This window comes from Ambystoma mexicanum, chromosome 12, assembly GCF_040938575.1.
Source record: "Ambystoma mexicanum isolate Mex_15411 chromosome 12, UKY_AmexF1_1, whole genome shotgun sequence".
Lineage (NCBI taxonomy): Eukaryota > Metazoa > Chordata > Amphibia > Caudata > Ambystomatidae > Ambystoma > Ambystoma mexicanum.
Window position 1 is genome coordinate 386,961,188 of NC_090936.1, and position 22,604 is coordinate 386,983,791.

The 22,604-nt window shown below is 42.1% G+C and overlaps 1 protein-coding gene across 1 annotated transcript in view; it reads right to left on the minus strand.

Moving 5' to 3' along the window:
* The window catches only part of MANSC4 (MANSC domain containing 4), a 92,426-nt gene that overhangs the window by 20,516 nt on the left and 49,306 nt on the right, over positions 1 to 22,604 (minus strand). Inside the window, exon 2 of the mRNA XM_069628519.1 lies at positions 4,718 to 4,852. Coding sequence (XP_069484620.1) covers positions 4,718 to 4,852 — 135 coding nt within the window. The remainder of the gene's footprint in view (positions 1 to 4,717; positions 4,853 to 22,604) is intronic.

Below are 22,604 nucleotides of genomic sequence, written 5' to 3' on the forward strand. Positions count from 1 at the left end.
TCGTGCTTGATCGCAGGCGCTTCACTGATAACCACCATATCACACTACTACGCTTACTCTCCCCTATACACCATCATTCAACTAGAACACAGCTGTACTATGACACAATCGGTCTAGCTGTTCTCATAATAACATGAACCCACAAACTCCACATCATCCTAATAAAACACAGCTAGCTGAGCACATTCCGGCTAGCTTAAGTGTCTCTTCAGGCCTAACACAGCCAAAACTCAGTCTGGGTGTCCATCCTCCAGACTGAACACATCCAACTGATTTCCTCAGCACCACACCTACCGCTAAGAAGCAGCTATCATGCAACAACCACACCAGCTGCACACATATCCGGTGCGACCACGCACCATACCCCACTCTCTTTCTCTACTGACTGAACTGAGGTTCCTGAGGACGTTCAACCTACCAGCGCTTTGAGATCATACCAATGATACATAAGGCGCTAAATAAATGCCAAGTAACATAGCATAACATAACATAATAGGTTTGTCCTTACCCTCTTGTGTATTAATTGCTTTCTATCCCATGTTCCCTCCCTGTTGCCCTGTGAGTGCTTTGAAATGCACTTACTTGTATAAGCGCCTAACAAATGCACGATAAATAAATAAATAACACCCATTGCAAACACTCACGCACTATTTTTAGAAGGAAATTACTATTCCCACAACACTTGGAGAAAGAATAGCAGTGGAGTGATGCAGAGCACAGGAATCCAGGAGCATAGGCAGTGCTTTAGTTGCAGGGAGAGCACAGCTGTGTCAGGACCTTTAAATCACGGAATCAAGAATCGCAGGCAGGCTGCTGGCAGGAGCGTGTTGCTTCCATCCATGCAAGTCTAAGTCTGTGGAGTCTGGAAAGAAGGCTACTTGAAGCAGGTGACGTTATCCATGGAATGCCAGGAACAAGCAGAGAGCTCCTGGGTATTGTAGAACAGCACTTTGCTAACCGGAATCCCATGGGAAGCAGATGAGTTCAGCAGAATCTTCCAGAAGCAAGGAACCCGTGGAAGAATGGTTGTGATGCAGAAGGCAGGAGGATATTGTCACCGGCAGACCATAGAAACAAAGGCAAATGCCACCAATAATTGGTGAGCCCGTGGAGGGATAGAAGAAACACTTGGGTGTGTCGGCAATTAAGCCAAACTGAAATAAATGTAACGTTTGAAACCATGAGGAAAAGGAACTGCTTGTAAAGCCGAAGAGAGAAAGGCAGAAAGCAGAGTTTCCGAAAGGGAGATACTTTCAAGTGTATGACTAGTATATGAAAGAGAGAGTGAAAAGCCAACATCTAAGAAACCAAGTATTTTAGCCAAAAAGGCTACAAGACCTACCCATCAAAGGTGGGAGAGTGAACAGGAGTTCACACCCCAAAAGCCCTGGCAAGAGAATATAACAGGCAACTATACGTTTGTGCATTGAAGAGAAGCACTGGAAGGAGAATATATCGGGCAGTTTCAAGTGCAAGATTACAGAAAGCCCTGGTAGGAGATTACTCCAGGCAATTACAAATGTGTATTCCTAAGAAGCTCTAGCAGGAGAGTGTACCAGGCAATTGTAAGAGTGTGAATCCAGCAATTCTGGCAGGAACATATACCAGGAAGTTGCAATGATGCCAAGAAAGTCCTGGTAGGGAACATACCGGGGAAGTTGAATTTAAACAAAATAGAAGAAATACCCAGTAGGCTGCGTGGGTCTAAGAGACTGGAGACCCAAAATCCTGGCAGGAGAGTACACGAGGTATTCCAACCATACATAAAAGAAAGACAACAAGCTCAAAGATAACTGTTGTTGTTGACCCAAGCAAACGTTTGGTCAGCCGGCTCTGTTGAGTTAAAAGACTGAAGAGGTCCTAACAGAGGAACATATTATGTGTAGTAACTGCATGAAAGTTAAAAGGCCAAAAAGTACTGTAGGATTCTTGGGGCGCATTCTTGGTCATGGGAAGGGAGCACCAAGAAACCAAGCAGCACATTGCCATCTGAAAGGTTTTTTACAAAGTGGATAGACCATCCAATATTGCTCATGATTCCTCTTCGGGTAGACATCTGGTGAGATTAGGGGCTCTTGCAGCTTCAAAAAGGCAAGGATGGAGACCCTTTGGGTTTAGAGGAGATAGTGGGTTAAGAAGGTTACTCCACCGCCAATCTCAGCATAGTTTTCCTTCAACAATTTGTGGCCACCCAATTACTGGGTGCTGCATCATAACATTTTAGTGGATTTGTTCCTAGGCCTTCTCTCAGGTGCATATGTGGGCTTGGATTTAACACACTGATCACATCTGATGTTGTCAACTGTAGACTTCCCCCTCAGAGGCAGTAAGTAGACATGAACATATATGTGAACTTCCATTCTCTGCTCATTATCTCTTGGATCAAAAGGTCTTTACCTCGCTTGATGAAGTGCCCTGCCTAAACTTGGGGACTGACCGTGGAGAGGTGAAAATGGTCAATGCCCACCACAGATGAGTGGATACTGGACCTGAAAGAGGTACAAAGCGGTATATCAGGGATCACCAGACCAACCCCAACTGAGTCCCTGCACTAAGGCAGGGGGCAGCCACAGGACCATTTCAAAATCCTCAAACACCAATGACCACGGCCGTAAGAGGGGTGTGTGCAACCCCCAATAGGATAACCTTAATCATAGTACTGGTACTCTAACTTCCTAGCCAGACCCAAACACTTGCATAGTAATTAATACCTTTACCCACAAGGGAACGAAGTTACAACAATCTGAATTCACTGGCAACTGTGTAAATGGATTTCTTGCTTCATCACTGCTGCTTAAAGAAGCATTCAAGAAAAGGTATCAGACAAACTGCAGGAGTCCCTGGATGCAAAATTGCACTCGACAAACAAAGAAACTAACACACATTATTTGCATGAGGGACACACACTATTCACCCCCTAGCATCACAGAGATTCCAAAGTTATCGCTTTCTTGGGGACAGGGACCATACAACTGTGAAGCATTACCTTCACACAATACAGCTTTTTTTGCTTAGCAAAGGTTTTTCTGACTTTTGAAAACTGAGAGACCCAGTTTACGGCAGGAAAATGTATCAGGATTTCAACAGTGGGAGAACTCATACATTTCCATGGTAGTTTTAAAATCCCAAATGGCAGCAGGCGTTGATATAAACTCAGGCCAGCTCCCTTTCCTCCCACTTTACCAGAAGCACATTGCCAAATCACAGATCAGCTCACACTACACATGCACAATCTATACCCCTAAGAACCACCACATGGAAGGAGAGACCAGACTATGAAACCAAGCTTGCTCAGTGGAAAAAGAGTGTGGTATGTACGAGAAAGAGCTGGAGGAATGAGTTTGGAGGAGAGTGGTTATCTAGAGGTCTATTGAGAGGAGAGCTGAGAGGAACGTGTTTGAGGTTGATGGGAGAAAGGTACGTTGGAGAATAATTGTTACCATCTGGAGAGAGAGTTATTGCAGAGGTTGGAGGGAGATTATTGAGGAGGATGGAAGGAGAATTATTACCATCTGGAGAGTTATTGAGTTACTGTGGAGGTTGAAGGGGGAGGTTAAATGGAGAATTGTTACAATCTGGGAAGACAGTTTTTGCAGAGGTTAGCGGAGAATACTGATGAAATTGGAACATGATTTATTACCATCAGAAGAAAGACTTATTGAGGAGGTTGGATAGGGAGAGTTGTCTGGAGAGGAGGCATGAAGGAGGTTGGAGGAGAAAAGCAGGAGGATGGAGAAAATCTAAAAAGGCAGATAGAGGTTCAAGACTTGAGCAGGTAGGAGAATAGCATTCATCTCTACAACAAAAAAAAAGACAGACCCGGGCTGTTCTGGCAGACTAGGCTGGTCCAGGGCATATTTTAAAGGTTGGAGGAAGTACGTGAGGGTGCAATCTCAATGGGGGCAAGGAGGCTACTACAGAGGTAGCAAGAAGGGACATTTGCTGGGGACAGGGATCATACAACTGTGAGGTAATCAGATGACCGCAAACCTCTCAAGCACAATCTTGAAACCCTCAGAGAACAGACCAGTACTGAAGAAAATCCATCTCTGTCTTCTGAATTCTGGAAGAGAACACAAGGCTCTGCCAAGCCTGAACCATCTTGGCCCTTGGAAAAACCACAAACCCACAATCTAAAAACAAAGATCCGAGTCTTTCATTGGACATCAGCGCAGGGCCAAGATGGACCCAAAACAGGAACTTTGTAACAGACTTTTCTTTGGCCAAAACTTGTTATTGAAGAGTCCTTCTTACATTTCTGTTGCCTGAATAAATGTTACATTCCTGAGAGTTACATACTTGTGTCTGCCTATCTGTGTTTCCCACACACGGTTGCTGTGATATCCACCAGACTCAAACAAAGATTTCCACCAACATCTGGAGCCCACACAGCCAGCTGTGCAAGCAGATAACCGCAAAGAAAACAGCACGACTTGTTGCCCCCTAATCCCGGGCACAATCTGTGTTTGTATCCTTGATGAGACCTCAGTTGAGAGCTTTTAAGGACAAAGTTGGGAAAACAGGTTAGGGGTAATCGAAAATATTCCAGCCTCGTTTCGGAAGCACAGGATGGAACTTCCGCTCCTGCATGACTCAGAACTGATTTAATAACTAAATGTATCAGATGAAGTGTGCTAGCCAATTGGAGGTTCTTGTGCTCCTCAACATTCTACTAAGCCAAAAGTATGGTAGTATGAATAATGATCTTCCTTCTTACCTACAGTGATGTTGTACAGAATAACATTGTTCCGGTTTCTTATAATGCAGCTCTCCAGTGTTGGGCAGTAAACATGCAGGCAGTTATTGCTAGAATGAGTTGTTTCATAGTAGAATACTGCCAGGTTGCAGGACACTAAAGAGAAGTGAAAGGGAATATAACTGTTTAAGTTTCCATGCTATGTAGCATACAATATCATACCAGCATTACATACCTACCACCAGACCATCTAGCTTCAGGAGCCGTACTACATAAATTGTACATAGTCCAAGTGCAATTTTGCACAGTATTAGCATTAGGGCAAGAATTGCTGTGGTGAAAAAAGAATATTCTTTCATAGCACTTTTCCAGCAGGACAATGTTTGCTCTGGTGTTCATACAGAACAGTGTTAGTACTAGGGCAAACTTTTCCTTTGTGCAAGACTGCATTGAAAGAAGATTTTTTTCCATTAGGTTAATGTTTGCTCTAGTGATAACATGTAGCACTGCACTTGTGCAAAGTTTCCATAAAACAGCCACAAATGCATATGTCAAGGACAGATAGAAAAATGGGAATTAGTGTTCAGAAACAGCTTTCTGGGCTCGAGAGAGAGAGAGATTCTGCACAATTAGAGAAAATAGGTATTTGCATTGTGTAAACGGTTCTCTGGCAGCATGGGACACTAAAGAGTCATGATCTGAAGACTGAAAAGATACAATGCTGTTGGACCATTTTCTGATATATGCAAAGTAGCAACTATCATACATTTCTGAACATTTCCTTCCGATGGCTAGATTTTTTACATGCCCAGGACGAGTAAATAATTAGGGTGCAATGCCTACTGAAGTCAAAATGTGAGAAAAAAAATGACAGTACCTCGAATACGATTAAGAGTGAAGTTTATTTGTCCAATTACATACAAGTGAATATGGTAATGTACTTTTAGGTTGCCTAATGTTTGCTTCGGGGTAATGCAATGTCTTACTGCTCACTGGCTGAATGAAGTAGAATCTTTTAGCACTTTCCAGAAAGAGCTGTATGGAGAAGGGCCTGAAGGAAAAAAGATACATGAACAGTGACAATTCTGTGTTGAGTGGTGAGTCCTCAGAATATTGTTTGTACCAACATGATCACCACAGATCTCAAGATGTCCTTTGGGAGGTCTATGTAATTGATTTTAGCATTCAGGATATTTTTTTTTTAATTGTAGGCTCAGGGCAAGTAATGGTATGCAGAAAAAAAGGACCATGTGAGCTACGCAACTTTGACATTCACTTAAGTTACAAAGAGAAACCAAACAACAAAATGTGACAAAATAATTTAAAAATAAATGTATATTTTGAATTCATCAATTGGGTGTTTTAAATATAATTTTTTCTTCACATTTGTATTTAGCAAGTATATAGTATTGGATCTTATATCATGTATATGATTACCACGATTCTATGTGACGGGAACGGCACCTATAAGAGGGCAATATTCCTTTTAAAGTTTGTGTTGGGAAGGAACCAGGGTCCTCCCACACCCCCAAGCACTTTTAGGTGCTATAATGGACTAGAGTGGAGTAGGGGCACTGGGAAAGCTCTCCCTTGCAAATATAATCACATGCACAGACATGGTTAGGCATTGAAGAAGGCAGTTATTGTTTAAATATAAAGCGAAATGAACTATTAGCTGGATAGATTTGTAATGTCAGATCCTAGGCATTGTAGAATCTTAGTGCAGTAGAGGAGTCAAACTCCCCCCTCCTTCCCAGAAGGAATGTGGCTTGTGAGATTCCAAAAATTGACTACAGGCGCTTCCGCAGTGTTAGTTTCTAAGGCTAGCACTGGCAGCACATGAACTGACTCACCAGCTGTCTACTGTCCATCAAGGGTCCATGCAGGCTAAGAATAGGAATTACATATTCTGTGTGACAACATGCAGAATGGGACAAATTATAAGTATGAAGTGTGCGGGGACCTACAGGGCCCAGATAACATTAGCAGGAGGAGTGAAATATGGATAGAAATCATGAAAATTGTTTATAAAAATGTTTAGTCTTTCCTGGGGCTAGGCCTCAAGGTTTGTAAAAGTCTGCAGAGCTGCAGTGTTTTTTTGCATTAGGTAACACAATGTAGAACAGCATGCTCTGACAAAACCGCTGACAACGATGAAATGAGGACTTTGCAGCATCCCTAATATGGAAGAAGGACTTATTGGGATGAAGCCATGGTCCATATCCAGTGGAACCACCATGGAAAGACAGGACTATATAAACCCCTGCCTGGCACCACTTTGGCAGGAAGGAAAAGAAGAGGGGCAGGAGAAGACCGTTCAGGCAACAGAGTCCTTTGCTACCATTCCAATTTTGTATGATTAAACTCGTTATGCAACAGACTTCAGAAAAAGAACAGAAGCAGACTACTACCCAAGAGTCTCCAATTTTGAAACCTAATTTCCAGAATCCTTTGAGTAGAACATACGCCTACAGAGTGGCCCTGTTCCAACTCGCGCCAAGTTTAGAAGAACCGGTGACACTTAATAGATACAACACTTTGCGACTGATGAAAGCAATCCCGCAACTTAGAGATATAGAATCGGATAACATCGAAGTAATCACTTTCCCCAACAAGAATCACATGGAGGAAGCTCACATTGACTTTTACCTAGAGGAAACCATGTATCGTGTCCTAGCGGCCAACCATCATCTCAAGAAACTTGGCTTTAAAGCAGAAGAAGTTTATGTAACCAGACTGATGGCAAAAAAGAAATCTATGAATATCACAATATTAGACCAAAGGTTAAAAAACAACAAAAAGAATGAGGTACATCAAACTAATATACAAACTAATGATCGAAATACCCCAAGTCAAGTAAATTTAGCTGAAAGGACAAACAAGATCGCTCAACCAAGGAAGACATACCTATAACAACCAAAGGAGAAACTATGTGACACACATAAAATATCTCTAACTTCGTGAAACACAAGGGGCTATAAACATCGCCTAGAAAATTACTCCACAGTTTTAGCGAATTCAGAAATAATCTGCTTACAAGAGACCTGGCTTACTGATGAGATTGTCTACGAGGGATATACAACCTGGATGAACCCTGCAATTAAATCGAAAACAGGTAGAGCGGCATCAGGACTGATAATCCTAATGAAAATCAATACAATGTGGAATATAACCGCAAGAATGAACATAAACTCCTGGTTTCAATACATAACCATTAGCATGCCAGCATAAAATCCAGAATGTAATGACAATAAAACGACACGCAAGATCGAAAATAAAAGTATCTCAATCTTCAACATCTATTGGAATCCAATTGCAATCAATGACAACAAGCTAATTGATTCTGTATGTGAAGAAATTGACTCCATCTCCCGAGCTAATATTGGAAACGAATTCATCATAGTCGGTGACTTTAATATGCATTTATTTAACAAAGAGGGAATCAAATTTTCAATGCAAGAAATGTCACCTCGTGCAAGGAAATGGATGAAGGAGCTGAGAATTTGTAACATATCCTTACCAAAACAACCGTTAAATGGAGAGGGGATACCGTGTGCAACTTGGACAGGAAAAACCTCTACGTCGATAATTGATTATATCTTTGCCTCTGACACTCTGCAACAATTATTAATTGAAACCAGCAACTATTCAAATGAAGAAAGCAATTATCATCAAATCTCTATTTCTTGGTATGCCCACAAAACTATTCCTGAGTATATATTCTTACCTGACTTGGAAGTAAGCAACAGTCTGAATAAATTAAGAATACGAGACCAGCAAGCCAGTGAAATTCGTACAACTTTTCGAGCAGCCACATTGAAAGATCAGGAAAAACTGAACTATGGATGGCTATTAGAAAAATACAAAGACCCACAAACAAAAACAAAGCATGCGGAGAAAAACTCTCATGGACATTATTACAATCAAACTATCAAACAAGAAAAGCATGAACATCAAAAGAGACTGCATCACCTGAAATCAAAAAATGAACCGGACCTCAAAAAAGAGTTAAAGAAAGAAAAACAAAGATACTCAAACTTTCTGAAACAAAACAAGGCTATGATGAAACAACATGATGCAGAAGCAATATTGAATGCTTTAAAAAATAAAAACACAAGATAACTATGGTCTATGATGAATGATAAATCAACTCAGCAAACATTAATACAAGAAGTTGACTCACAAAACTGGGTAAGACATTACCATGAAGTATATAACAACAAAACAAGCAAGCTGTTAATTGATGGAGGAAATGATGAATCTATTTGGAAATTTGAATGGGAGCTCGACGACATAATAAATAAAATTAAAGCTTTGAATTCTTCACGAGCACCAGGCCCGGATGGGCTCTCAAATGCAGTTCTCAAAGCATCACCAGAAGACTGGGAAAAATTCTTCTCACAATTATTGCAACTCATAGTGAAAAGTAAAGAAATCCCCAAAACCTGGACAACTGCAATAATAATCCCAATCTTTAAATCAGGAGACCGAAAGTTGCCAAACAACTACAGACCGATAGCCCTCCTTGATCCACTAGGAAAGCTATTTGCAGGCTACCTACAAAAACAACTAAACATATGGGCAGCAAAAAATGGAAGACACGCGAAAAGACAGACTGGCTTTGTGACGAAGATTGGGACAAACGTAAACTTACTGTTACTGAATATGATAAAGGTTGAAGCAAGCATCAGAAATCAGCAAGTTTATGCCTTGTTTATAGACCTGAACATGGCATTCAATTCAGTAAACAGACAGAAGCTCTGGGAGAAACTAACAGCTTGGGGTTGTCCTGCTTACATCTTAAACCCAATCATTCAACTATATTGAAATACATCTATTCGAGTCTGATTAATAAACGCTGGTATGGTCACAGAATCCATTTCTACTAGGAACGGCTTGAAACAAGGCTGTCCCCTAGCTGCATGTCTTTATAACCTTTATACTAATGACTTTGAAGAGCGTATTCAAAACACGAGAGCAAATCCTCTGAAAATCAATAACGAACCTATCCAAGCACTTATTTATGCTGACAATATTATCATCTTGGATAAAACGACATCTGGCTTGCAAGAATCTCTGAACTAAACACACGATTATATGAACGTAAACGATCTGCAAATCAATACGTGCAAAACCAAGGCCATGAAACTGATCAGTCTGAAACGGAAAAAACAACATCCCTTTAAAATCATGCTGGATGGAAATGAAATTATAATGACAAAGTCAATGAAATATTTGGGTGCCCTGATAAATCCTTCAAACAATGAAAAAGAATGGTTTGAAAACATCAAAGAAAAGGCTATATCTTTAGCGAGACAAGGAAGATTCTTTCATCTGAAGTATGGCACATTCTCAGCAAAGCCAATAACGTTATTATATAGGCAAAAGGTAGTTCCTATCATAACTTATGCCAGTGAATCTATAATCAAGGAGAAGTTTATTAACTGGTCCATTCTAGATGGGCTATCTGGCGGAAAACGTTGGCCCTTCCAAAATCATTTCCTGTGGCAAGGATCAGATTCGAATTGGGTCTGCAATCCATGGAATCCATAGTTACATGGAAACAGATGGACTTATACAGAAAAATCTTATCGGAGGATCCAATTCCATCACTTGAAATATTAAAAAAGAAAGAAAAAGCAGTCCAAATGACAGCTCTAGAAAAATGGACATCTATTAAAAGAAAATTGCAAGAAGAAGAAATATCAGAAGAAATGCTGACTAAGAGGCCCCAACAGGCGAAAAGAAAATTGAAAAGCAATGACTGGATAAAAACAATAGAGAAACAAAAATCTTACAAAAGATATCTAAATTGTGACACTGAAACAAGGGCTCTGAACGAACTACCGGGATACCTAAACCAATTTCCTGACAAAACAATCCGAGATCAATTTCTAAGATTTTGCTTAAATATAGTACCAACCAGAGACTACCTAGCAGCATTTGACAAAACTGGCACTGTCGCAGTGGAGTGTAGATTTTGTAAAGAAGCACAAAGCCCAGAAACATTATTTCATTTAAACATGGTGTGTCCGAGGCTGAAAGAAAAAAGAGATCTATGGAGAAGTTTCTTCCAAATCTCAAGTAAAGTGATGACGACAGAAGAAAGATGGGCGAATGTGCTAAAAGGAAATGACCAGTGGTTAATAATCACAATAATGAAATTTTGGGGTGAAATCATAAAATGCGTCCTAATCTTCAGAAGAAACGAAATTGTTCTTTTAAAGAATAAATCGGAATAGACTTGAATGTAAAGTTTGAAAAATCAAACCAAACATTAAAAAAAAAAAAAAAAAAAAAAAAAAAAACTCGTTATGCTTACAAGATCAGCTTTTGCCTTCTTTCCCTACAGGGGTGTATTTATTCTGGTGTGAGCGTAATTAGGGACACCCTTACAAGTGGTGACTATGCTGACGCGATCCCAGTTTTGACCCGTACTTTGCGAAGGCCCAGGCCTAGTCACCAGGAAGGAGTCACGCCCATCTACTGCGACTGGTCTCCCAATAAGAAAAATGTGTTTCCTGAGCGGTTTTTAGAAGGAGCCATTTTAAAAGAAATCCTCTCTGCTCACTGAAGTGGGGTGTGGCTCCAGAGAGAAAGACAGGCCAGTATTGGGACATCGTAACAGAGGAAACTCTGGTGAACACACACATGTGAGTAGATTCTTGTAAGAGATAACAAAAAGGGTAAATGTGTGCATGACAATATTTTGGTGTGAATGGATGAAGTACGCGGTCAATGACATAGATTGAATAGAACTTTTGGTGCTGTTTTAAGGTATAGATTGAATAGGACCTTTGGTGATGTGTTACGGTATAGATTGGATAGGATTTTAGGTGATGTGTTAAAGTATAGATTGGATAGGAGGTGGGTTATGTATTGAAATTGTCGGGTATTTTTGGTTTAATACTTTTTATAATGGAGAAAGGGAGCCTCCACATATAAAGACTGAGAAGAAAGGGAGCCTCACCGTATAAAGACAGAGAGGTAAGGGATCCTCAGCCATAATAGGTTGAGAAGGTAGTGCCACGCGGAATTCTTTTATGATGATAAAAGCAATGGGCTCCTCAGCATGTAAAAAAAAGGTAGTCCTACGAGGATGTAAGGAAAAAATAAGTAGTTGCTCGGTATAAGGAATGGGCCTGGATTTTATTTAGTCAATTCTTTTTGTATATTTTCTCTTGCTGTCTTTTGTGGTAAAAAAGGAAGGTGTGTGTGTGTGTGTGTGTAAACAAAGTGCAAAAAATAAAGGGTGTGGGGGAAAAAAGTGGGTTGATCTGTATTTTTGTGTAAGAAGCAGCATCATGTGCAGCATAGCAGTAAGGTCTAAGTGAAGCATTAGGGACTCGCGCAACATTACGGGGGAAGAAACCCCAATAAGACACATTCATAGGGCCCTGCCACTGTATTGTGACAGGATAGACACATATCATGAACAATGGCTATTGGAAACAAAGGAAGGGGCGAGGAGGTGTCCTGCTCCTGGCCAGAGCAGGGCTCCCATAACAGAAGCATGCTAGAAAAAATTGCCATCTTTTTAGCAGCAAAATATAAGGGAATAAATCACAAAAAAGAAAAGAGATTTTAGATCTCTGGTGATTATTCGAGGACATGGAAGATCAGGAAAATAAAAAAGAGATCCAATGTAAGGGGATGTACCCCGTAATGCCTAAACCTGCAAAAGTGTATACAAATCCAGTCTATAATCCTCCAGTGGTAGAGAAATTGTGAACAACAGGATTATCAGGATCAGCAACTGGGGGGGACTTGAGAGCTTTTGCTATGCAGGCACTAGCCATCTCTCAGAAGAATTGTGGGTTAGCAGCAACTCACTTTGGTATGTTCCTTTTTGTGAGGCTCCTCTGACTCTAATTTACATAACAATATTGATAGCCATTTCTGAAAACCCAACAAAGAAGCACTTCAAATTGTCACGAGGTAGAGTGGGAACAATGTGAAATGGACACAAAAGTGAGGATAAGAAATAGTGTTATTAAGGACCCAGTTCTGTCACCAGGACAAATGGTGAAGACCAATGTCTTTGAGAAGGTTTGATTACTCCTAACTTCAGCATCTGCTCCACCCCTGTACTACCTGGCATCAAGTTTCATGTAGCTGATAAGGTCCGATTCACATGGACTTCCAGGGTGGTGTGTCAACCCACTGTCTCTTACATATGTGAGGATGTCCTATTTAATAGGTCTTCAGATCTTGTGGAATAATTCTTCTTAGGTTGTCATGCACACCCGAGTCAGAATACACCTCTGTGCTAGCCATCAGGGATGAGGGGTCTTGGGATCATTCTGTGCTATTAAAAAATAAACATGGTACATCTCGGAAGTCTTCAGATGGACCCCTTGCTGTATGTGATAATTTAAGCCACTCAAAACTTCAGTAGCTCAACACAGTCCATGCCAATGGGTCAGGAGATTACTCTCTGAGGAGGGCAAGGTATCCAGGACTTTCCTCTAGGCTGGGTCATTACTATCTCTTGCCTTTGCTGTCACATGGGCTTGTCTCTGACTCCACCCATCACTGTCTTCCTCCTAAACACTCCACAATGATCACATACCTAAAGGTCCCATTCTCCAATTCTTCTGATTCAGTCTCCCTTTAACCTCTTTGATGCTTTGCCATGAGCTTATACCTCCACCATACCCCCCCACACATACACCTTTAGTGTAGGGGTGTTCCCTCCTCCAACACATTCTATGATGTATTGTCTCATTAGTCCCCCTTAATCTCCCAAAATGCCTTCTTATTCTCTTCTCTACCCACTGCTCTCTGACGTTAAAACATTCCTCTGACAACACACCTAACACCTTGCTTCTCTTTCTGTTACACCTTCCGCCTGAAAAGGCTTCCATCACATTGGCCTTCTTCTTACTCCACTCCTCCACCTCCTGGTCTTGTTTCAGCACCACTTCCTTGCTACCATTCCCCAACTCATCCTTGTCTTCACTGTCCTCCTTTACTATCTCCTCAATCTTGACTTACTTGTTATCACTTCCCACCTCCTCCCTCTCTCCATGCTCCACCTCTTCCTTGTCACCACTTTCATCTTCCAACTTCTTCTCAGACTTTCTCCTCTCCTTATCTCCTTGCTTTTTGCACTACCTCTTCCAGTCACATTCTCCTTGAATTCTTCCAGATTGCTGCTCTCAATTTCCTCTATCCTGCTCCGCTTCAAAACTCTCACACCCTTCTCAGTAACATAGAGCTTCATATAATGACCTCCTGGGATCCTCTTCTCCTGAGTCACTCAGGTCTAGGGGCTTTCCAGGTATAATTTGGCATGTCTACTCTGTTTCATTGGTGGCTTTCTTGGCAGTCCTTTGAGCCTCCCCTCTCTCCCTGTGAAAATGCTGATTCAGAGGATATAGTTCAGAGACCCGCCATTTTGTGTTCCAGTGCCATGCATGGGCAGGGAAGGGCCTGCGTTAGGATGCCATGATACACTGGCCTCCCCAACTCCTCTGTCAATCCCAGACTGCCTGGCATGAGCTAAATCCTGGGAAAATTCAGAGATCTGTTCTGACAGCTCTGTATGTATCTATATATTTAAATCTTGTGTCTTCCATTTATTTCTTACCCAGTGCATGGAAGCAGTTCAGTCTCTCAAGAGTGACATTAAACATCATTAGAATTTTCCCAGCTTTCACCTGGGTTTAATATGGAAAACTGCAGTGTGTGGGCTGATAACTTAGCCCTAAAGGCATCCCTTAAGGGTACAGTATCCCCTAGTGGCTACCTGTGATGAGACTGAGTGCTATCCATCATATGGTCAGGATAGCCAGTTGATCCTTCCCACACCAGTTGCAGGCCCGGTCTCACACTGCATGTGGCAGCACCCGGCCCCCTCGGCTCTCCCACCATTTACCTATAGGAGGAAGCAGGGGACCTTGTCACAATATTCAGCAATATTACCAGACCTAGTAGGCTTCTACAACATCAGTGTACAGTACTTCATTGACATTTGTATATTCAGCCAACACATGAAGTTTCCTTTGCCAGAAGACAATAGCCTGCATCTCGTTCAAATACCTCCTGCATATTTATTGTTTTCACCTTATCCAATGACTATCAACTAATTCTTGTAGTCACAATCATCCTACAGCGAGGTTCATACATATCTGTCAGTTATTACTGTTGGCTTTCTTCGTAAGGCTCGGCCTTATGTTGTGCATGATTGATCAGTGTCATGTGTTGTCTAGGGGCTGGTTAGTCGTCCGGTGATGTTTTGGTCACATTTTAATGTAATACTGACTGGACCACACTACTGAAACAGAATAGTGTTTTAACCTACTGCAAAGTGCACTGTACTGCATTGCGACTATGCAACCTCTGGCCTCTTGTGTCGTGCAAGTTGTGAATTTATAACATTCAGTGCACAATTTCTGTCAAAAACTGGATATAAATGCTAAGTGAGTATGGTTATTGCGGCACCCAACCTCGTTTGCTGTGCTCAACCCTGCCGTCAATGAAAGAATTAAATTCTATGTTGTGATGCCCATCTTTCAGCTCTATTGGACCCTTAAAGAAACTTTTTGTGGATCACTTTCTTTCTCTGTGCATTTAAACACCTTGGCTACTTAACCTTACTGTACTCCCCAGTTTTCTCTTACTAGTCAATGGCTAGAATGATCAGCCAGCGATTAGGCCAAGCTGAAGCTTTTTTACCACTGGCTATACCAGTGAAGAAATAGACAAATGTCTCTTGTTGCTCAGAATTTCCTCCCTGTGGTCTTCTATCTACTGCCACATTAAAGGAAAAGTGTATCTACTGAAAAGGATACTCAAGCGTCCACCAACAGGTTACTGTTGTAGGATGTTCTACAGGGGGACTGCACTGTACATGAGAAATTAAATATCTTGCTCGGTTCTGAAAAGAACATTCACATTCACTTTTCTTTACTGCACTTCAGATGCTGGTGCATGATCATCGATTTAATTCTGTAAAACGATGAAGAAAGAAATGTGTCATAGGTGAAATCACTGCTCTCCTCAATTCACGGCTATACCTGGGGGGTGGTCCTACCCTCTGGAATTCAAATGCATGCAATACAATTTAAATGCAAAATAGTTTGAACCCTTGTGAACACCCAACTGGATGGGGCATTCACCATTTGTAACAAAAGCAAACTGTTAATGAACACATATATCATTCATATTTGGTAGTCCAGCTTTTTATTAATTAGCTGATACTATGGTTTTACTTTGCATATTTTTTAGAATTTTTTTAGTGGAGAACAATTAGTGATAAACATGGTGATGAAAAACAATTAAAGGAATGGTTCGGCCAAAAAATTTTATTGCAAAAAAAGATGGGCAATAGTAAAAAAAATTGATTGGCACTTTTCTTTTTTAAGTTCCTATGTAAAATTTTGAGAAAATGAAGCTCACAATTTTAAAAAGGAAGCACATGGGGGCATCCATTTTGTGAAATGGATGCCCGCCTGTGCTTGCTTTTGCGGCACTAATGAAGGAAAAGCGAGCCAGCTGTAGTAAACAAAAGCTACCACTGGGTGGCTTTTCCTTCATTGGTGCCGGGACTCCGACGACGCAGACCGGAGACTACAGGCAGAAAAGCTGCAGCTGCATCTCGGTAAGTGCTATTTATTTTTAAAAAAATAAGCACTAGCTGCATTTTTTTTCTCTAAGTTTTCTGGGCTGGAGGAGCCCAGAAAACTTAGAAATAAAATCGCAGATTTAAAAACATTGTATTTATGTTTGCGGTAGCTTTTGAAACTACCTCACACATAAATACAACGTTATTGTGTTTGAAAACGCTGTGGTGTTTCTTTCCAAGTTTCTCAGGCTCTCCGGCTCGGAGGAGCCTGAGAAACTTGGAAAGAAAAACCGCAGCCTTTTCAAACACAACTCTCGGGCATCCCCGTGGGGAGCCCGAGAGCCCCAAATGGGAAAACAGCTTTAGGCAGAAACACTGCGGCATGGAAACACAATTGTGTTGTGTTTCTGCTGCCTTGGCTTTCATTTTGGGTCTCCGGTGCTCCCCTGGGGGAGCACCGGAGACCCAAAGTGATAGCCACTGCAGCAGAAACACGGTTGTGTTTCAAAATGCTGCGGTTTTTCTTTCCAAGTTTCTCAGGCTTCGGAGGAGCCTGAGAAACTTGGAAAGAAAAACTGCAGCATTTTCAAACACAATAACGTTGTATCTATGTGTGCGGTAGCTTCAAAAGCTACCGCAAACATAAATACAAGGTTTTTAAATCTGCTCCAGCCCAGAAAGCTTAGGAAAAAAAATGCAGCTAGTGTTTATTTTTATTAAGAAAATAGCACTTACCGAGATGCAGCTGCATCTTTTTTGCCTGTAGTCTCCGGTCTCCGTCCTCCGAGTCCCGGCACCAATGAAGGAAAAGCCACCCAGTGGTAGCTTTTGTTTACTACAGCAGGCTGGCTTTTCCTTCATTAGTGCCGCAAAAGCCAAAGCAAGCACAGCGGCGGGCATCCATTTCACAAAATGGATGCCCCCATGTGCTTCCCTTTTGAGCTTCATTTTCTCAAAATTTTACATAGGGACTTAAAAAAAAGTGGCAATCGATTTTTTTTTTTAATTATTGCCCATCTTTTTTTGCAATAACATTTTTTAGGCGAACCATTCCTTTAATTGTGAACATAGTTGTGTCTAAAATACAGTACACAAACCTACAAGTTTACACTGCGTGATGAAGCCGCTAAAACATTTGGAAAACAACTCATAAGTAGGTGAAAACCAACAAGTAGTTAAATTCAGTGAACACAGAGTGTGAGAGAAAGTGGAAGGAGGGAGACATTAGCTGAAGGTCTCCTATGCCCGGCTGGAGTCTGACCTCGTAGTTGGTCTACGTCTAGGTGAAATGTTAGAGATATCAGTGCAGCAATTAATAAGAGCTCAGGAAAATCTGGACATGTGTGCTGCTGATGTTTCGGCTGAAGAGATGAAAGCCTTCTTCTGGGGCCAAGAGAGTCAGGGCACTCACTGGTAGTGCTGGGAGCATGAATTGATGCTGGTGTGAGGTTAAGGCTGGGCAAATGAAGAATAGGAAGTCCAAAGTGGGACAAATGGCTGGGTGGTCGCCGGAGTGAGGGAGGCGAAACGGCCTGGTAGAGGCGTGGGCCCTCCTGGTCGTTTAATCAAAGTCCGGAAGGAAGTTTAAGGGCTGGAACCCTTAAAGGCCCTTCTGGATAGGGTCAGGTGCTGGAGTAGGGCTCAGAAGTGAGCAGCCCAAGTGGAAGCCATCACGTTGAATGGCAGACAGAGTAACCGTAGAGTGCGCCCTGCAGAGTCTGGGCGCTGTGGTTGTGGAACGGCGTCTGAGTGTGAAGCCTGTGTTGTCTCAGGCGTAAAGGAGCTGTGTATATGTCTAAATAAACTCCTCAATTCACGGGGCTGAAGTCACAAATGGAGTACTATAGCATGTTTGTCGATCTTTGGGTTGTAAATGGTGCAGAATTGACTGTCCATCGGCACACAAATAATGATGCTGTATGTAAAGCAACACAGGCAGTTTTCTTTATGCCTGTACATCATTTTCTATGAGAAGGGATGACAAAAATGAAAGTTATTTTATTGTATGAAAGGTTGCCTATGGAGAAATATGTTATAGGATCATGGGGAATGATTGATTGTGTCCTATTGCCGTGATTACCAATGTCCATGTGAATTGAGACCTATGGGCTGCTAACATGATTTAGCAAATAAAGGAACTTAACATTTTGTGCAGTGTTGATACAAAGTAGCATAATGCTGTATTTTTGGGATTTCCTAGGCTATGACCTATGATCTGCAGGTGGTACATACAAAACACTGCATCAGAACAGACGAGGACTTCACAAACATGCAGTTCAATGAGAAACCATCCACTGCATTGAAATGTTTCAATAGAATAGTGATTTTAGGTGAGCAGGTCCCCTGCCTAATACGCCACAGCCAAACCATCCACCTGCAAGCAAGACTCGGTAGCAAGAGTTATCATTGCATTGATAAGGGACACATCCATCGCCACTGCTGCATGTGCAGATTTCTTTTGCCCAGGGCACACACAGTCTGGATATGTATGGCCACTAAACCAAAATATTTCTCGGTTGGGGTATTCCTAGAGAGCTAGAGCATGAGGTCTTCTGATCATGTCAAAGGTAACTTGGGGATTTCTCCCATAAGCCAGCTTTTACAGCCAGAAATTAGTGGAAGCTTGAGGAGTCTTTCAGATAGCAAGCTGGCCCTAGGTAACACAGCACATGCCATTTCAATCATACTTGTCAATAACCTTCCTTAAGAGTTATTTCAGGGTCCTGTAGAACCTTTTGTTAAGCCCATTGGGCAGGGAATGGAGTATTCAGATCCAGAGGATGTTGCCACGTAAGAGAGCTTTCGTCTCTTCCTTTACCTGACACATACATGGGGCACCTAGTTCTGTTGCAATTTCCCATGGGAAGGTGGTTCTAGTGAAGTAAGCCAGTAGTACCTTTAACTTGTTAGAGGCCGGGTGAACCTCCAATGGCCCTGCCATGTAATATTCTTATACAATTCCTCTCTTTTTCTTGAAATTGTCCAATGTACTTTTACCTCTCCGATTCAAAATTGAAAATGATATCCATTATGCATAAGAAAACAGGCTTTTATTTCATATAGGTCCAATGCATTTCGGACATGAGCCCTTCTTTAAAGAAGTGAAATAATCAAAAATAAAAATAATGTGCCACGTGTTTATGCATTATGATAATTGTTCTAACACAACCTTAAGTAGCCAACAGTCTCAATATTGTATCACATACCTCCCCGTGAGTACTGATAAACTGGCCTCAAAACAGAAGAAAGATTGCTTTTGTAATGTTGTGTTATCATTGTTATTGCTGTTAGGTTAGTCTTCTGAACTTCCTCTGATGTGTTCAAACATTGATCATTACATACCTTCACCCCTATTCATGTTAGACACCCTGGTTACTGGAAGGTCCCATCCATCCTTTTGCTAATCAATTGTGGCCATCAGTGACTCAAAACAATTAACAAAAAATCCCATGAGTACGTTAGTCATTAGACCCTTATATCGCAACATGAGTTAAATCTGAACGTGTTTACCTTCTATGGAAAGTGCTTCATATATATTGTAGGACCACCACGGCGTTCCAGTGAAAAACGCTGAGTAATGATGTTACCAATCTGCAGCCTCCATCTTTATTATTTTCCTTCTTTATTTCTTTATCGTACGCAGTGAAATACCAGCAGGGAGGGGCCCTACCGTGTGCAGGAGACTTAAATGCACATTTAGATTAACATTGTTCTGATTTAACACTGGGTGCCATCACCAATTGTGATGAATTATATGGTGGGATACGTCTTGAAAACATTAAAAATCCAATTATGTCTAGAATGTTAATAGCCTATGACAAAACTGTTCCTATTGTAAACTATTCTTTGTATGAACTGTATGACTTCCAATATTTTAAAAGATATTGTTTACGACAGCACCATGCACATTTTCACTCAATTTCCAAATACAATCGTGTGTAGTTGCATGCACTTTCAACCCAAAAAAAACTGTTCCAATTGCACTCCTCGTTCATTCCTCCTGGAATAATGGAATTTAGTGTCTGTCGAGATCAATTTCTAAACTCTGACCTGGTGGGCATAGGTTTAGGAGGCCACCCTAGTTTAGTGGAACAGGGGAACCTTCTTGACAAACCAGAGCAATGTACAGTAGTTTGGCAGGCGGTCAAGACTAAGTCTCAGGAGGGGTGAGAGTGATCAGAAGCCTACAATGAGCACACACAGTAAAACTCCACAGAATACTCTTAGACACATGTATATCAAAAATACATTTATTATATGCCTTTATAACTAAACACGAATAAACCACAGTAATAATAGTACTGTTACCACACACGCTTTTCACTATGTAACATATATACAAAATGTGTTTAGCCTAATGCGGATAATAGGGCGACCACAACCTGCAACAGAAGAGGTATGTAAAACACAATTATCATATTAGGCAGCTCTTCATAGTCAATCCCTAGTATATGCAGTCCAGCCCTACGAAGTGGGGAGCCTTGTGCTCACAAGTACAGCAGTGGGTTAACAAAGCAAGGTTGTGCGTATGAGTGAAAGCGGGTCCTCTTCAAGGAGCTGTAGCAGTTCAGGAAGGGGGATGAGGGGATGAAGAATTATTCAAAGAGGGTCTACCCTTGCAGGCAGGGTGACTTCCAGAGTTCGGGAATAGCTGGGGAGCACAGACCAACTCAACTTTGGTGTGTATTTTTTCAGGGATTCTCGTGTGTAAAAAGTGGATGTGGCAGGGGGGGCACCTGTAAATGATGCATGTACTCACCGACCCTCAACACAGTCTGGGCCAAACTTTGCCAGTCTAGTCCAGATAGCTTGTAGGTTTAACCCCTGCAGTTACACGTCACCCCAGCTCTCAGTGGCTGCGGGATGGGATGATCGTCCAAGGCGGGACAGTAGCCTTGTCTCTGCTCCCGAAGAAGAAAGGAAGACAGTTCAAATGCAGCACATCTCAGGGCACAGGGGGACAGGTCTGCAGGCACGTACATTGACCATCACCACAGCGGGGTGACACAGGGGCCGCAAATGCTTGCGGCGCGTGTACTCGCATAAATCGTGACCCAGATGAACTAGGACAAGTATTGGCAGGAGAGGGCCCAGGACCACAAGAAAGCTTTTCCCAAAGTCTCGAGGCTGAACTCGGGACGGCAGCGCTCCTTTACAATACCCCGGGTTCGAGCTGGTTAGTTTCATTTCAAAAATCTTTTGCAGGGAGGAGAATTCCCCCTGATCCCTTCTTTCTCGCTCTTTTCTCAGTTGGGCTCACTCGCTCCCGCTTTGCTGGAACATACATTTACGCCGCACCACTTTAAAATTTCACCAGTCGCCATTGGTTGCTTGCAACCTTCCTGCCTGCCAGGTTGTTTGTCTTCCCTAACTCTCGCAGAGCCAGATCGCAAAGCTCCACACTGTTGCACTGTTCCGTTCTGCACTGCTCAGCTCATCCTTGCACACCTCAGAGTCAGAGGGCCTCATTATGACCCCGGTGGTAGCCGTGCCAGTAAAAACGGCACGGCTGCTGCCAGAGTCACTTTTGTCTGGCGCCCAGCAATGGGGATTTACAAGGGAATTACAGCCCCGGCGGTCATGGCAATTCCCTATTGCTGGGCGCCAGAAAAAATTACTCCCCATTCCCATTCGTGTCCCTTTGGACTCAATGGGAATGGGGAGGACAGTGGCACCGGCACCATTCATGAATGTTGCAGGTGCGACCGTCACGGTCTGCGAGCAGGTGCCGTTCCACCCGCCAGGTCAGACCTGGCAGGCGGGAAGGCACCCACACGCAGAACTCAAGAGTATGCAGGTCCGGTAACAACGGTGCCGGTAGCCTACCGGCACCGTTGTTACCAGACCGGCATAGTTATAATGAGGCCCAGTGCCACTTCCCTTCTAAATTTGACATGCACCACTTTCTAATGTTAACAAAAATCTTATGCCCAGACGGACCAACTGTAACTTATGGTGGTAAACATCTGTCTCCTTATTTATTTCCCTTCCATATATCTTTTTTATTGGAATAATAGGCATACGATTATAAGAAATTGTGAATAATTTCAAAGTAACCTACATTTGAATCTGAATACAAAGGGCAAGCTGTGTCCACGTGTCAAATACCCCATCTCAGTGCTGGCGATGCATTGTGTTAACATTAAATGGCGGCTTCTCTAGACCTGTCACTGGTGCCGTGTGCAGTACCCTCACATTGCTCTGTTGCAGTGCAGGGTACAGTTCTGGGACCTCTAACAGCCTGCATGTTCTGGCCGTGACTTCGGTGGCGTGCTTAAAGAATTACCTTTAATTTAATATGCTTCCTCCTTGCATCAGTCTGTCCAAAAGAAGAACCCT